General features: G+C 44.0%; 1 protein-coding gene across 17 annotated transcripts in view; it reads left to right on the forward strand.

The window, feature by feature from the left end:
• Nucleotides 1-13817, forward strand: part of SVOPL (SVOP like) — an 82607-nt gene that overhangs the window by 5899 nt on the left and 62891 nt on the right. For 4 of the 17 annotated variants that reach the window (XM_085005313.1, XM_085005314.1, XM_085005317.1 and 1 more), the window contains exons 2-7: nucleotides 2945-3059; nucleotides 3513-3604; nucleotides 4344-4504; nucleotides 7840-7938; nucleotides 10834-10905; nucleotides 12559-12683. The exons of 1 other annotated variant lie outside the window; for it this stretch is intronic. In XM_085005313.1, coding sequence (XP_084861439.1) covers nucleotides 4499-4504; nucleotides 7840-7938; nucleotides 10834-10905; nucleotides 12559-12683 — 302 coding nt within the window. In that variant the 5' untranslated portion in view covers nucleotides 2945-3059; nucleotides 3513-3604; nucleotides 4344-4498. Of the gene's footprint in view, nucleotides 1-978; nucleotides 3060-3512; nucleotides 3605-4343; nucleotides 4505-7839; nucleotides 8045-10833; nucleotides 10906-12558; nucleotides 12684-13817 lie in introns of those variants that run through there. 12 more of the 17 variants (XM_085005309.1, XM_085005310.1, XM_021078780.2 and 9 more) reach the window with 5 other exon arrangements.

Consider the following 13817-nt stretch of genomic DNA (forward strand, 5'->3'; position numbering starts at 1 on the left):
CCAGATAAAAAAACACCCCTCCAAAGGGCATTTGGACACTGTCTGGAAAGGGAGAAGTAGGCATTTCTCGAACAGTCTGTCTTCCTGACTTTCGGGCTCTCAGATGGGCCGAAAGACCAATTATTTTTTACTTTTTCCACTCTGGGAAAATAACAGCTTTTTGTACTTCTCATGGTCTCCCTTGGGAGAGAGGATTGCATGGACTGATTTCTGAGCATTATTGATTTCTCTCCCCTCTGGGAACGTTCATGTCTCTGTGACAGTGTTTTAAGAAGACGAATAATCTCTACTTTACAATATAGTGGTTTTTATGTGTATCTTTAGTGTCTCCAGCTAGATTAAAAACTCCTTAGGGCAGGCGATGACTTAAACGTTCCTGCAAAGTCTCCCCGGGAGCCCACCCAACGAGATACAGAGCCAGCACTCAACAAAGCTTGATGATTTTTTTTTTTTTTTTTTTTGCCATTTCTTGGGCTGCTCCCTCGGCATGTGGAAGTTCCCAGGCTAGGGGTTGAATTGGAGCTGTAGCCACCGGCCTACACCACAGCCACAGCAATGCGGGATCCGAGCTGCATCTGCAACCTACACCACAGCTCACGAGAACACCGGATCCTTAACCCACTGAACAAGGCCAGGGATCGAACCCGAAACCTCATGGTTCCTAGTCGGATTCGTTAACCACTGAGCCACGATGGGAACTCCAGCAAACCTTAATGATCTTGATGCTGCTGTGCAACTGTGCCTCGGCTACCCCTAAGTTCTGGGGAGAGGGATCTTTGAGTTCTGATTCTGCTGCTTACTGGTGGCTTGACATTGGAAAAGTTATTTAACCATCTCAGAACCTCACATTTTGAACTATTTCTTTATCAGCTCTGCCCGAAGCAGGTGCAGGTTCCTGGGCCAGGAATCGAACATGTGCCACAGCAGTAACCACAGCATCAGTGACAGTGCAGGACCCTTAACCCGCTGGGCCACCAGGGAACTCCTTGAAGTATTTATTTTGAAAAATATTACACATCTTCAAAAGCAGAGGCTAGTCAAAGAAACCCCAGTGTAACCCCTAGCCTCCTTCAGTAATATTCGCTATATGGACATTCTTTTTAAAAAATTTTAATCCAAAATTAAAAAAAATTAGGTATAGTTGATTCACAGGGTTGTGCCAATGTATATGGCCATTCTTCATTCATCATCTACACACCCATGTCCTCCTTCTGCACCCTATTCCCACCCCACCATTGAATTATTCTGAAACACATCCCAAACATTCAATGTCTTCTGTAAATATTTCAGCATGAACCTCTAAAAGATAAGGATTTTTTCTACCGTACACATGGTATCATTGTCACACCTGGTGCTGTCATCAGTAATTCCCTCAGTGTCATCAGACTTCCAAACATGCTTACATTCCCCTGAATTTTGTATCATCTTTTTCAAATCAGCCCCTTTCTTCTTGTTTTACAGTGGGTTTGTTTGAATGAGGATCTAAACAAATCAATGTGTTTATTTGGTTGGCTTGTCTCCTCTGTTAGACCACAGCTTTTCCTTTCCTCTCTTTTTCTTGCCATTTGCTCCTTGAGGCAGTTGGGCGATTAACTGTAGAGCAGTCTGAATGTCTCTTCTTGCGTCCACGTGGTGTTGTTTAACATGCGTCTTCATCCCCTATATAAATGGGTAGTTGGAGCTTGAGGCTTGATCAGACTCATGTTTACTTACTCTTCATGAGTTGTGTGGGTTGTGTGGGTCCTTCCTAGTGCATCGCACCAGGAGCCAATCACATCTGATCATCTCTGGTTCAGTGGTGGGAGGAGCCACTTGTCAGCAGGTTCAGGTGTGATCGCCTCATCCATCTGAGTGAAGTCCTCCATTCACCTTTCACTGAGTAATTTCTCAGCCATGGATGATCCTCGTCTAGATCCTTTATTTTGTTAGAAGTTGCACAATCATAATTTAATTCCATCCTTCTTTCTGCATGTTTTAGCTGAAGTTAAAGAATTCTCTTCTTTCACCAACTGTGTGGCTGCCCCGAAATACAGACAATCTGTATAAGAGAGGCAAGATATTTACTAGTTTTCAGAATAATATTAGTATTCTCCAAAGATGATCATGAGATTATCCTTTTAGTAATCCTCTGAACAAGGATTTTTAATATCTTTACTGCATTTCAATTCTTTGCAGCCATTCTTCTATACATATAATACCAAATGAATTAATATTGATATTTCCAGTTCAAAATTAGGGTATAAAGTTTTGACCTAGTTCTTTCATTTTCATATCTTTTTTCTCTGACATTACAAGTCTTAGAGTAACACAATTGCTTTATCCTACAATATGTACTAGTATCAAACTAATGATACCAACTTTATTACTAACAGTATAATTACTGAGAACAGATTAGAATTTCTTTTTCTCCCACTGGGAATATAGAGTTAAATCACTGTGTCATAGAGTCATTTGAAAAAATGTTTCACTAACTTCAGCTTCGTTTTATTTTTCTTTTGATTTTTAGGGTTAAGATTTTTTTTTTAAAGATTAAATACCCAAAGCGGGGGAGGGGAATAAAAGGACGTGCTCCAGGGGTTTTTGTCAGAATTAAATGAAAATAATACCTGAGAAAACACGCTGTAACACACGGTTACACTGTAAACCACCGGAGCTATGGAGAGGTCAGGTACGGGCTGTTGTGATTATTTTTCCGTAGCAAAGCCCAGCTCCACTCCCAGGGAGAAGATCCTGGTGGATAAACAAGAGCGCACCTGGCCCCCGACTCCAGCTTGCTTAGCAGCCCCCCGAGCTCGGGTCTCTCATTTGGCCATGATTTCACTTCTCCGTGTTTCACGATCTTCACATGTAACATGGTGATAAATGATAATACCTACTAAGCTGGTTTTCTGTGACGATTAAAGGAGACTGTGCACTCAATTCCTCTCCATCCTGTTTCTGGCAGGGACTCCGTGTGGGGAACTGGAACCATTGGGAGATGGCATCCAAGCGGCTGGAGCCGGTGACCGTCATTAGCCTTCGGGAACTGAGCCAGGGGGGCCCCGCACCACAGCCAAAAGGTAAGAGGATCGTAGAAGCCGCTGGTCCTCAAGCTACTCTTTGTTGTTGTTGTTGTTGTTGTTGTTGTTGCTGTTGTTGCTATTTCTTGGGCCACTCCCGCGGCATATGGAGGTTCCCAGGCTAGGGGTCGAATCAGAGCCATAGCCACCGGCCTACGCCAGAGCCACAGCAACTCGGGATCCGAGCCGCGTCTGCAACCTACACCACAGCTCACGGCAACGCCAGATCCTTAACCCACTGAGCAAGGGCAGGGACCGAACCCACAACCTCATGGTTCCTAGTCGGATTCGTTAACCACTGCGCCACGATGGGAACTCCTCAAGCTACTCTTTAATTGCCCCCTCCCCTTATAATAACCAATTGGTTTTCCAACATCCTCCAGGGTGAGCAGTAATTCACGCACATTCCCTTCCCCCAGAGGCTGTTCCCTTCACCTTGACTTTCCTTGTTAGAGACAAAGACCTTCACTGTGGAAGATGCCGTGGAGACCATCGGATTTGGACGTTTCCACATTGCACTGTTTCTGATCATGGGCAGCACGGGGGTGAGTCTCCAAAGCTAAGTTCACTGTTGGACATGTAGCGTCTTCCCCCACCTCCAGCTCGGGGCTGTCCATTCAGGGAGGGATGTGGGAGGGACCAGGAGCCCTGAGGGGTGAATCATCCAAAAATAATTCTCTTCCACCTTTGGCAGATGTTTGTCTATGAGCAAAGGAATATCTCTGTGTGTTCTATGTTCTAGGAATTCAATATCTTTTTTTTTTTTTTTGGCTATTCCATTTGCAGTCTCTGCTGAATCTGACTCTGAATCTTTTTTTAAAAAATTGCAGTGTAGGAGTTCCCATTGTGGTTTAGTGGTACGAATCTGACTAGTGTCCATGAGGATATGGGTTCGACCCCTGGCTTCTCTTGGTGGGTTCTGGATCCTGTGTTGCTGTGGCTGTGGTGGAGGCTGGCAGTTGCAGCTCCAATTCTACCCCTAGCCTTGGAATCTCCATATGCCGCATATGCAGCCCTAAAAAGAAAAAAATTGAAGCATAGTTGATTTACAATGTTGTGTTAGTTTCAGGTGTACAGGAAAATGATTCTTTTCCATTATAGGTTATTACAAGATACTGAATATGGTTTATCTGTTTCATATAGAGTTGTACGTATCTGCTAATCCCACACTCATAATTTATCCTTCCCCCTTTCCCCTTGGGTAACCATTAAGTTTGTTTTCTATAACTGTAAGTCTGTGTCTGTTTTGTAAATAAGCTCATTTGTCAATACCCTTTTTTAAAGAAAAAAGGTTTACACTGAGACACTGGGAAGAGAGCAGACAGCTATGGCATCATTCGAACTCAAATTAGAGATACATGTTCTCGAACATTTTGTGCATCAGAATTGCCTGGACACCTGTCGTAATTACAGATTCCCAGGTCCTTTAAGTGGCACCGATGAAGGTTTGTTATCTACCATCTGCTATTTTGAAAAAAGGAAAATGACAGCACAGCCCCAGGGCTTTCTCAAACAGTGGGAGGAACTACAAAACCGCTGCTTTTTTAGTGGAGCGGGACTATGTTAAGAGCCCCATATTGAGACGCATGATGTTGGAGATAATGAGACAGAAGGAAAACTCCAAGACAAGTGGTCAGCACAGCAACGGCTTAGAAAGGGAGAGACAGACAACTAAGGAGGGAGTTCCCACAGTGGCTCGGTGGCAGCAAACTCGACTGGGATCCATGAGGATTCGAGTTCCATCCCCGACCTCGCTCATGGGTTAAGGATCCTGCGTTGCTGTGAACTGTGGTGTAGGTCACAGACGTGGCTCGGATCTGGTGTTGCTATGACTGTAGCTCTGATTTGACCCCCTAGCCTGGGAACCTCCATATGCTGCAAGTGTGGCCCTAAAAAGACAACAACAACAACAAAAAGACAACTAAGGAGACTGTGAGTGACCACTATAGAGCCCTGACCCTCACTGCTCAGCTAAATGGTTTAAGAGAAAGAGCGAGCTGGAGGTAGCACCTGGCTGGTTCTGATGCCTCTCTCGAAAGCCTTACACTCTTAGGATGCCATCGAGTGTAGAGAAAAAGGCAAGCCATGTCTTAGTCCTTCTCTTATTATAACCAATCGTACAGTATAGAACATTCCTTTATCTATAGAGTAAGGTCTCATCTAGGCTCCACATTTTTAAGATTCCATATTTCAAGGGACCCGCAGGGATGAAGTAGGATTTTATCATCAAGGCTACTATCAGCCAGAACGTCTCCACTTCTCCTTTGCATATTTGGTCTCTAGTATGGTTCATGTCACGGCCCTCAGCTTAAACAGTGTTAGAAACTCTCTGCATCTTCCCCCTGCACATGTGTTGGGAATCCTGTCTTTCCTTCAGAATGGCCCTCTGGCAAGTGAAAAGAAAAGGTAGAAAAGATGTGCCTCCCCAAATCAACCAAACGATCCACATGAAGGAAGCACATCCCTACTGGGCGTGATCAGCATTAAAAAGACAGTGCTATTGGACCCCTTTTCCAAAGGCTATTTACTGCCTTTATAGAGGTAACCTCTGGATATCGGTTTCCAGAGCCACATCCATGGAGACTGTATGCCTCTTACACATTTACGCTTGATGTTGTTGCAAAGTGGCTTCTCATCTTTATGCTTTTTTTTTTTTTTTCTTTTTGTCTTTTCTAGGGCTGCACCTGTGGCATATGGAGGGTCCCAGGCTAGGGGTCTAATCGGAGCTATAGCTTCTGGCCTATACCACAGCCACAGCAATGCAGGACCCAAGCCTTATCTGTAACCTACGCCAAATCCAAGGTGTGTCTGCGACCTACACCACAGCTCACAGCAACTCCAGATCCTTAACCCACTAAGCGAGGCCAGGGATCGAACCCGCAACCACATGGTTCCTAGTCAGATTTGTTAACCACGGAGCCACGATGGGAACTCCTCATCTTTAAGCATTTTATAGGCTGCTTTGATTCTTCTCAGCCCACCAGCCAGGAAGAGCTGTTTACCAGGCCTCCCTGTCCCCATCTCACACACACAAAGGAAAAGAGAACTGTTCATTTGGTCATGGTGACCAACTCCTTCTCCTGGTTTTAGGACGGGCTGCTTTGTGGACCAGGATCTTCTCGTCAGAATAGGCACATGGCTCCTCCCAGCCACAGCCTGTTCAGGCCCTTGTTTAGAGGCGGTTGGAGTGGTAGTTGGACTTCAGAGCCCTCTGTGTCTGGGCTGTGTGTGATAGCATCTTGGCGACACAGTAATCTCTTGTCTACGCTCCATGACAAGGACTCCTAGGTCCTGGATTTCTCTAAGGTCTTCTAAGATTTTTTTTGTACAGTGACGCTCCTCTGTGCCCATTCCTGGCTTCTGGCTGAGCCTCTCCCTTAAGGCTGTGATGTTGGAGAGGCTCAGAATCTCACTCCTTCTTAGCTTATTTTCTCCTAAGATCTTTGGAAGGAGTGGAGCCCTGATTAATATGGACCCCACTGCTCTCTATTACTGAATAAGTTTAATGCCTCAAACATCCTTCTGAGATCATCATGCTATCTCTTATTCATGATACTTTTTGGACTAAAACATTCCAGCTATTTGAATTCTAAACATGACTATAATACTCCCCAAGGGGAGACAAGCCATTGTGATATACTTCAAATTCCCACATACTAGCTAACAGGAGCCATGCCTTTTTCATCCCACACCTTCACTTATATAAGTAAAAATGGTATCATAATGAACAACCCATACAGATGTCCTATTGCTCTCGCAGAATGTGTCCCAAACAAATTCCTCTTTCCCCCTTTGACGCCCCCTTTTCCCTCCTTTGGTCCCTGTCAGTGACGCCACTGTTCATCTCTTCCTCTATACGCACAAAACCTCAGAATCAGCTTTGCATCTTCCTTGTTCACTTTCCTCCACTGAATTTCTATCATCTGTTTCTATTTACTCTTTCTTTTCTAGCATCTACGTCTTCCTTTCCCTGAGAGAGGAACTCATCCTGCAGAGAATCACAAGATTTGGACAGAAGATGAAATTTCTTCCCATAGAAAATGTGGATATCTAGTAGCACATCTTATACTAATTTTGCTAAATAGTTGTTCTTTCCTGATGATGAACTCAAATTGGTTTGTACTCATTGCTTGTTTTCTAGCTTTCAGGAATCTTGCCTCCCCATCCCAGCTTCTTGAAATCAGGGACTATTTCAAAGATCCATTTGCAAGGGGCAGCCCTGAGATCTTGGCAATGACGAGTATAAAACAGTAATGCTGGCACAGGGAATGATATCTAATCACTTGTGATGGAACATGATGGAGGATAATGAGAAAAGAAGAATGTATATACATGTATTACTGGGTCACTTTGCTGTACAGCAGAAATTGACAGAACATTGTAAATCAACTATAATAAAAAAACTAAAAACAAAACAAAACAGTAATGCTGGGTCGATGTGGATGCTGGTGCTTAGCTCGGGTCACCTGCCAGCTAAGTGACAGATCTCCATACAAAGCTTTCAGAGTGTTAAAATGCAAAACCATGGATCAGCAGCATCATAAGTCTTAAGGGACCTTCTCAGATTATTCAAACTGCACATATGACATCCACAAAAGCGAAAGTTCTTCTGTACTTCATTACCCGATTAGCAGGGCCGAGTGGGTATGTAATAGGTACTGCCTAAGTGGAGGTGGGGAAGGAGGAGCTTATGTCTAGAAAGATGATGGACAGGCAGGCTTGGGAAGAAGCGACGATAAGCCAGCCCTTCAACATGCTGTGTCCCTTCCTCTTCTTTAAGGTTGCCGAGGCCATGGAGATCATGTTAATAGCGGTTGTGTCTCCCGTCATCCGCTGTGAATGGCAGCTGGAGAACTGGCAGGTGGCATTAGTGACCACAGTGAGTGCCTGCTTCCTGTGCTGAGAAGAACCAGCTGAGGACCCAGGGCTTCTGCTCCCCTCCCCGGTCCTGCAGGGCCGAGAGTCACAGAATCCCTCACCCCTTGGTGTGTTGGCTTCCCACGCTCACGCACTGGCAGGTCCACACTAGCCGCTGAGGCCAATCTCCCTTTTCCTCTGGGGAGCAGAACCTTGAACTGCTTATTTTTCAGACCCTAGCGAGAGCCCAGAAGAGATGAATATAAAACAGAAAAAATGACCCTTAGCCATGGGTTAGTTATGGCTCAAATCAGATCGCTAAGAGGCTACTCAGTTAGGCCATAGTGACCTGACCAGTCACCAAATGACCCTCAATGAATTGTATGTGCTACACATTAAATTGTTCTCAAAGACCATTATGAATAGCCTTATGAATTTGATGCCAAAATTTGCTACAAAGTGGATTTAAGGTTGTCATTCATCATCCTTTCAAGAGGTATTTATTCAGCACCAATTAATTACCAGCAGACTGTGTGTGTGTGTGTGTGTGTGTGCTCACCTGCACGTGTATGATGGAAGGAACACAAACAGTTGCACGTTGCTTTAATAGAAAACGAGGGAGAAGGTGCAATGGGAGGCAGGCTTGAAGAGATGGGGCTGGGAGGTGGCTAGAGCATAACTGAGCCTGTGCGGGTTAGACCACTGCAGGTCACGGCGCCCCAACTTAGGCCAAAGTGCATAAGCCCTCCAAGCAAACAATAGCTGGCACAAACATGTAAGATGGTATATCAAATGATCATTTTGTGTAACAAAATCAGTTTTACCTAAGCACATCACTGACATCATAGTCAGGATGAATGAACCTTAAAAGTACAGCTTCCAGGAGTTGCCGTCATGGCTCAGTGACTAGTAGCCATGAGGATGTGGGTTCGATCCTTGGCCTCACTCAGTGGGTTAAGGATCCAGTGTTGCCATGAGCTGTGGTGTAGGTGGCAGACATAGCTTTGATCCAACGTCACTGTGGCTGTGGTGTAGGCCAGCAGCTACAGCTCTGCTTTGACCTCTAGCCTGGGAACTTCCATGTGCTGCAGGTGCAGCCCTAAAATGCAATAATAATAATAATAATAATAATAACAATAATAATATTACTATAATATTATGGTAATATTAATAATTATTATAATTAATTAATAATATAATAATAAATCATTATTGTAATTATTATTTCCACTTAATTATATTAATATTATTACTATTATTATTACTATTATAAGGGCATGTTAATACCAATAATCAGAAAGAAAATTAGTCCAGAATAAAAAGAGCCTTTCATAGTTAATAAATTTGGATATATGCAAAATGTGTCCCATTGTCCTTATTTTTACTATTTTGCTGAGGACTGGCTAGAGTTCATTATGGTGTGGCATCTGTCCCAGGCTTGGCATTTAGAAAACACTGGATTTTCTCTCCTCCAATTCTATCCTAAAGAGAACAGTGCACAGAGAAAACGTACAGCTTTTGTTGTTCATGTATTGATATGATTTTTTAAATAGTTCCCCATAGAAGAAATGCTTTTGAGTCTTCCTTATAAAGAGTAGGGGAGAAAAAGAAAAAGCAAAGCAGGCAGCAGAGAGAAACAGAGCTTTTTCATTGAAAAAGTGTTAGAAATGCCAGCAAACACCTTTCCTTTGATTGTCCTGGAAGCAATCTTCCTAGAAAGGAAAATAAGTGAAGCCTGCAGCTGCTGATGGCATAAAAAAAGTCCCTTAAAGGCATGGACATAAGGTTACAGCTCAAGCTGAGTAAAACTGCTGGTATCATACCCGGTTCTTGGATTTTTATCACGGTAGGAAAAACTATTGTGAAAATAAGTAAAGAAAGGAAGTAGGGAGTTCCCGTCGTGGTGCAGGGAACCATGAGGTTGCGGGTTTGATCCCTGCCCTTGCTCAGTGGGTTAAAGGATCCAGCGTTGCCGTGAGCTGTGGTGTAGGTTGCATACGCGGCTCGGATCCCGCGTTGCTGTGGCTCTAGTGTAGGCCGGTGGCTACAGCTCCGAATTCAACCCCTAGCCTGGGAACCTCCATATGCCATAGGAATGGCCCAAGAAATAGCAAAAAGACCACAAAAAAAAAAAAAAGAAAGAAAGAAAGAAAGAAAGAAAAGAAAGGAAGTAAGTTTCTTTTAGTAATGAAGGATGTTTCTAAATAAATGGTTGGTTTGGGTGTTTGTTGAAAGTTAGGTTTCCCGCTAATAAAGGAAGACTATTTCCGGAAGTCTCAACCTGTGTGAGGAATAAGGCAGAGCATGAGTGAATAGAGTTTGGGGGTTTTCTTATTAAAATAGAAATTCTCCATTACACATCTGAGCGCCTGATCAGAGGCAAAGCACTTATCTGCTCCTCAGACCCCTGTTTCCACCTGGTGTCAGTGACCCCAGATGTGGGATCCATCAACCTCTCAAGTCCTGAACATGTCACACAGGAGTCAGGGGAGAGGCTTTCTTTTTTTTTTTTTTTTCTTTTTAGGGCCACACCCATGGTATATGGAAGTTCCCAGGTTAGGGGTTGAATCCAAGCTGTAGATTCTGGCCAGAGCCACAGCCACAGCAATGTCGAGTCCAAGCGAGATCTGAGCCCTGTCTGCAACCTATGCTGTGGCTTGCAGCAACACTGGATCCTTAACCCACTGAGCAAGGCCAGAGATTGAACCCGCATCCTCATGGATACTAGTTGGACTTGTTCCTGCTGCGCCACAACGGGAACTCCGGGGAGAGCTTTGTAAAAGCCCGTCCTTCAACCACCAACCCTTGCACCTCTCCAGCCTTCTTTTAGTTAGGATGGATGAATGCTTAATGCAGTTAGAGGACATATTATAAAAAAGCTGCTTAGAGGATAATTTCTTCTCGCCCCGCTCCCCAGATGGTGTTTTTCGGCTACATGGTATTCAGCATCTTCTTTGGTCTCTTGGCTGACAGATACGGCCGCTGGAAGGTAGGTTGGCTTTGGAGGATAATGTGGAATTTTCTTTTGTGTATCTATTTGTGGTGATGTCACCACTGCTATTTCTCAATCAGTACCCAAGTTGGAAAGTACAGAAACCCCCTCCTCTGACATCTCGTGCCTGAATTCTTGGCTCGTCTTCTTGCTGTCTCATCTATCCCTGAGGTCTCTGTCCCCATGGCTGGTCCCCCTAGGCCAGGTGTGTGGCTAATGGATGGGCATCGTTAGGTATAGCAGAGACAATGTGGGGCTCTGCATGTGTAACATAAGCAGGTGCACATTCCCCCAAGTATAGCTTAGCCGCTTGCTCAATGTCACACATGTGCTGAGATGCAACATCACGACGTAAACCTATGCCTTGTGATGACAAACCCAGGTCTCCCTTCTCCTCTTGTCTGATTGCTGGTGGGGAAGAGTTCTCTAGCTTAGAGACAAGCTATACTTACCCAAGTAGTACTTAGGCTACAGTTTTTGTTTTTTTTTTTAAACTTCTAACCTAAATGAAATGTATTTCTGTGTATAGCTGAATTATGAGTCTTCTTGTGTGTGTGTGTGTCTTTTTAGACCACACCTGTGGCATATGGAAGTTCCCAGGCTAGGGGTTGAATTGGAGCTGTGGCTGCCAGCATACACCTCAGCCACAGCAATGCCATATCTGAGCCACATCTGTGACCTACACCATAGCTCACAGCAATGCTGGATCCTTAACCCACTGAGCAAGACCATGGATATCAGTCAGGTTCATTACCACTGAACCATGATGGGAACTCCTGTATGAGTTTTTTTATCCCAGACATAGAGTCAATTATTCCAACATAATATAGGAAATTTTTCGTCTTTTTGAAAATTATCGTTGATGGGAGGGGGAGGGAGTGGGAGGGATCGGGAGCTTGGGCTTAGCAGACACAACTTAGAATAGATTTACAAGGAGATCCTGCTGAGTAGCATTGAGAACTTTGTCTAGATACTCATGTTGCAACAGAACAAAGGGTAGGGGGAAAATGTAATTGTAATGTATACATGTAAGGATAACCTGACCCCCTTGCTATACAGTGGGAAAATAAAATTATTTAAAAAAAGAAAAAAGAAAAAAAAAGAAAAAGGAAAAAAGAACAATATGTTTTCCTCTATGAGCAGTGAAAATAGGATAAAACTGTGTTAATAGTATTTTCTCTGGGCTGGAGAATCAAAAGTGACTTAAAGGTTTTTACTTCTTTTTCTTCTTTCCATATTTTCTACTAGAAGCTTTTGTATTAGTTTTACAGTTAGAGAAAAAGCACATCCCTTAAATTGTCTCCTTATGCTCATTCCCACACAGTGGGTTGTCGTGCTCCTGACAATCCTGTACGTGTCCGGGTAGGACAAGGTTTTGCAGTGTAACTTATAAGTTCAGGTTCCTGCACCTGTGAGAGTGGATGCCGTGGCGGAATTCTGGTTTAAACTTGGAACATCTGGGCTTTCAAATATTGAAATCATAGGGATCATATTGTCTGACGATTGTAAGAGCTCAGGGAGCTCCCTAAAGACTAGCTCCACAGAGAAGCGAGCATCTGGATGGAATGAAAAGTCACCCTCAGAAGACAGGTTTTCTTCCCCAGCCTTCCGGGGGGGCAGGTCCCATTCACGTCTCTTTTCATTATTCAGATTTTGTTCATCTCGTTCCTGTGGGGCGCCTACTTCTCCTTGCTGACCTCTTTCTCGCCCTCGTACATCTGGTTCGTCTTCCTGCGGACAATGGTGGGCTGTGGCGTGTCTGGCCATGCACAGGGGTGAGACTTTACTTCCAGGAACCCTGAGGGAGATGTGTGGACACTCACACACATCGCCTGTAGTTAATGGGCTAAGAGCATCAGTAAGTTGCAAGTGTATCGAATGCATTTTTGAGCTGCTTTCCTGGCCACTCCCCCTACACCCCCAATGATGGCTGCTTATTCCGTTAGGAACTCTTTGCTCATCAGCACGATGTTGGATGGTGAGGCTAGCAGGGTGCTAGCCTGAGCATGTGTTAACCTCTCCGTTCCTCAGGCTGATCAGCATTTTTTGGATCAGTAATGTTTTCTTAGACTAAATGCTAACAAAAAGTGCCATGTGAGGTGGGTATAAAACAACGTCAACCTAACGCAATCCATTCATTTCTTGAGAATTTCTGGAAGAGTTTAGTTTGACCACGAGCCTCTATGACATTCAGGAATAACCATTTTAAAGGGCCCTTGCCCTGTAACTTAAGACTGTGGCAAAGTGAATTTGCAAAGTGGGTGACACTGTTGATATAGCCGTGCTGCTGCTTATCTTTTTCTGCTCACACATAAGGGTGTAATATTTCATTGTGCAGTGGCATGAACCTTGTTTCACTCAATTTTCAGCCTCCCTTAAATTAACAAGGCCCCTCGAACTAGTCTCTCCTGGGTGACTTGAAGCAAGTTGCCCTTAGAATATATTAGGAAATGTCAGAGCACTTAATTATTACCCTAATGTGTCAGGGGGAATAACTGTTCTTCCCTGGGGCATAAGTTAAGCTTTGGTGCCCAAAGGAGTAGAAGTTAGAATTTGAAACACCCCTTAGGAAGCAGCCCAATAAATATTTTAAAACTCCAAACCCTGGTTAAGAACCACAATGGAGAAGAACAGTTAGAACATGAATGGAATATAAGTCCATTTTTCTTCTATTCACAACATTAATATGTGCTTAATTAGGAATCCGTGCTTTGACTGTCATAGTTAGTTGGAGAAACTATTTACCTTCTCTTGAGTAGATTTTATTTTATGATGATTATTTTTTTAGGGCCGCACCTACAGCACATGGAAGTTCCCAGGCTAGGGATCGAATCAGAGCTACACTTGCCGTCCTTGGGATCTGAGCTGTGTCTGTGACCGACATCATAGCTTGAGGCAATGCCGGATCC

Source organism: Sus scrofa, chromosome 18 (genome assembly GCF_054392235.1).
Source record: "Sus scrofa isolate SSC_HxYL_T2T_F1_AM1 chromosome 18, Sscrofa_HxYL_maternal_Yorkshire_Landrace_v2.0, whole genome shotgun sequence".
In the NCBI taxonomy this organism is placed as follows: Eukaryota; Metazoa; Chordata; class Mammalia; order Artiodactyla; family Suidae; genus Sus; species Sus scrofa.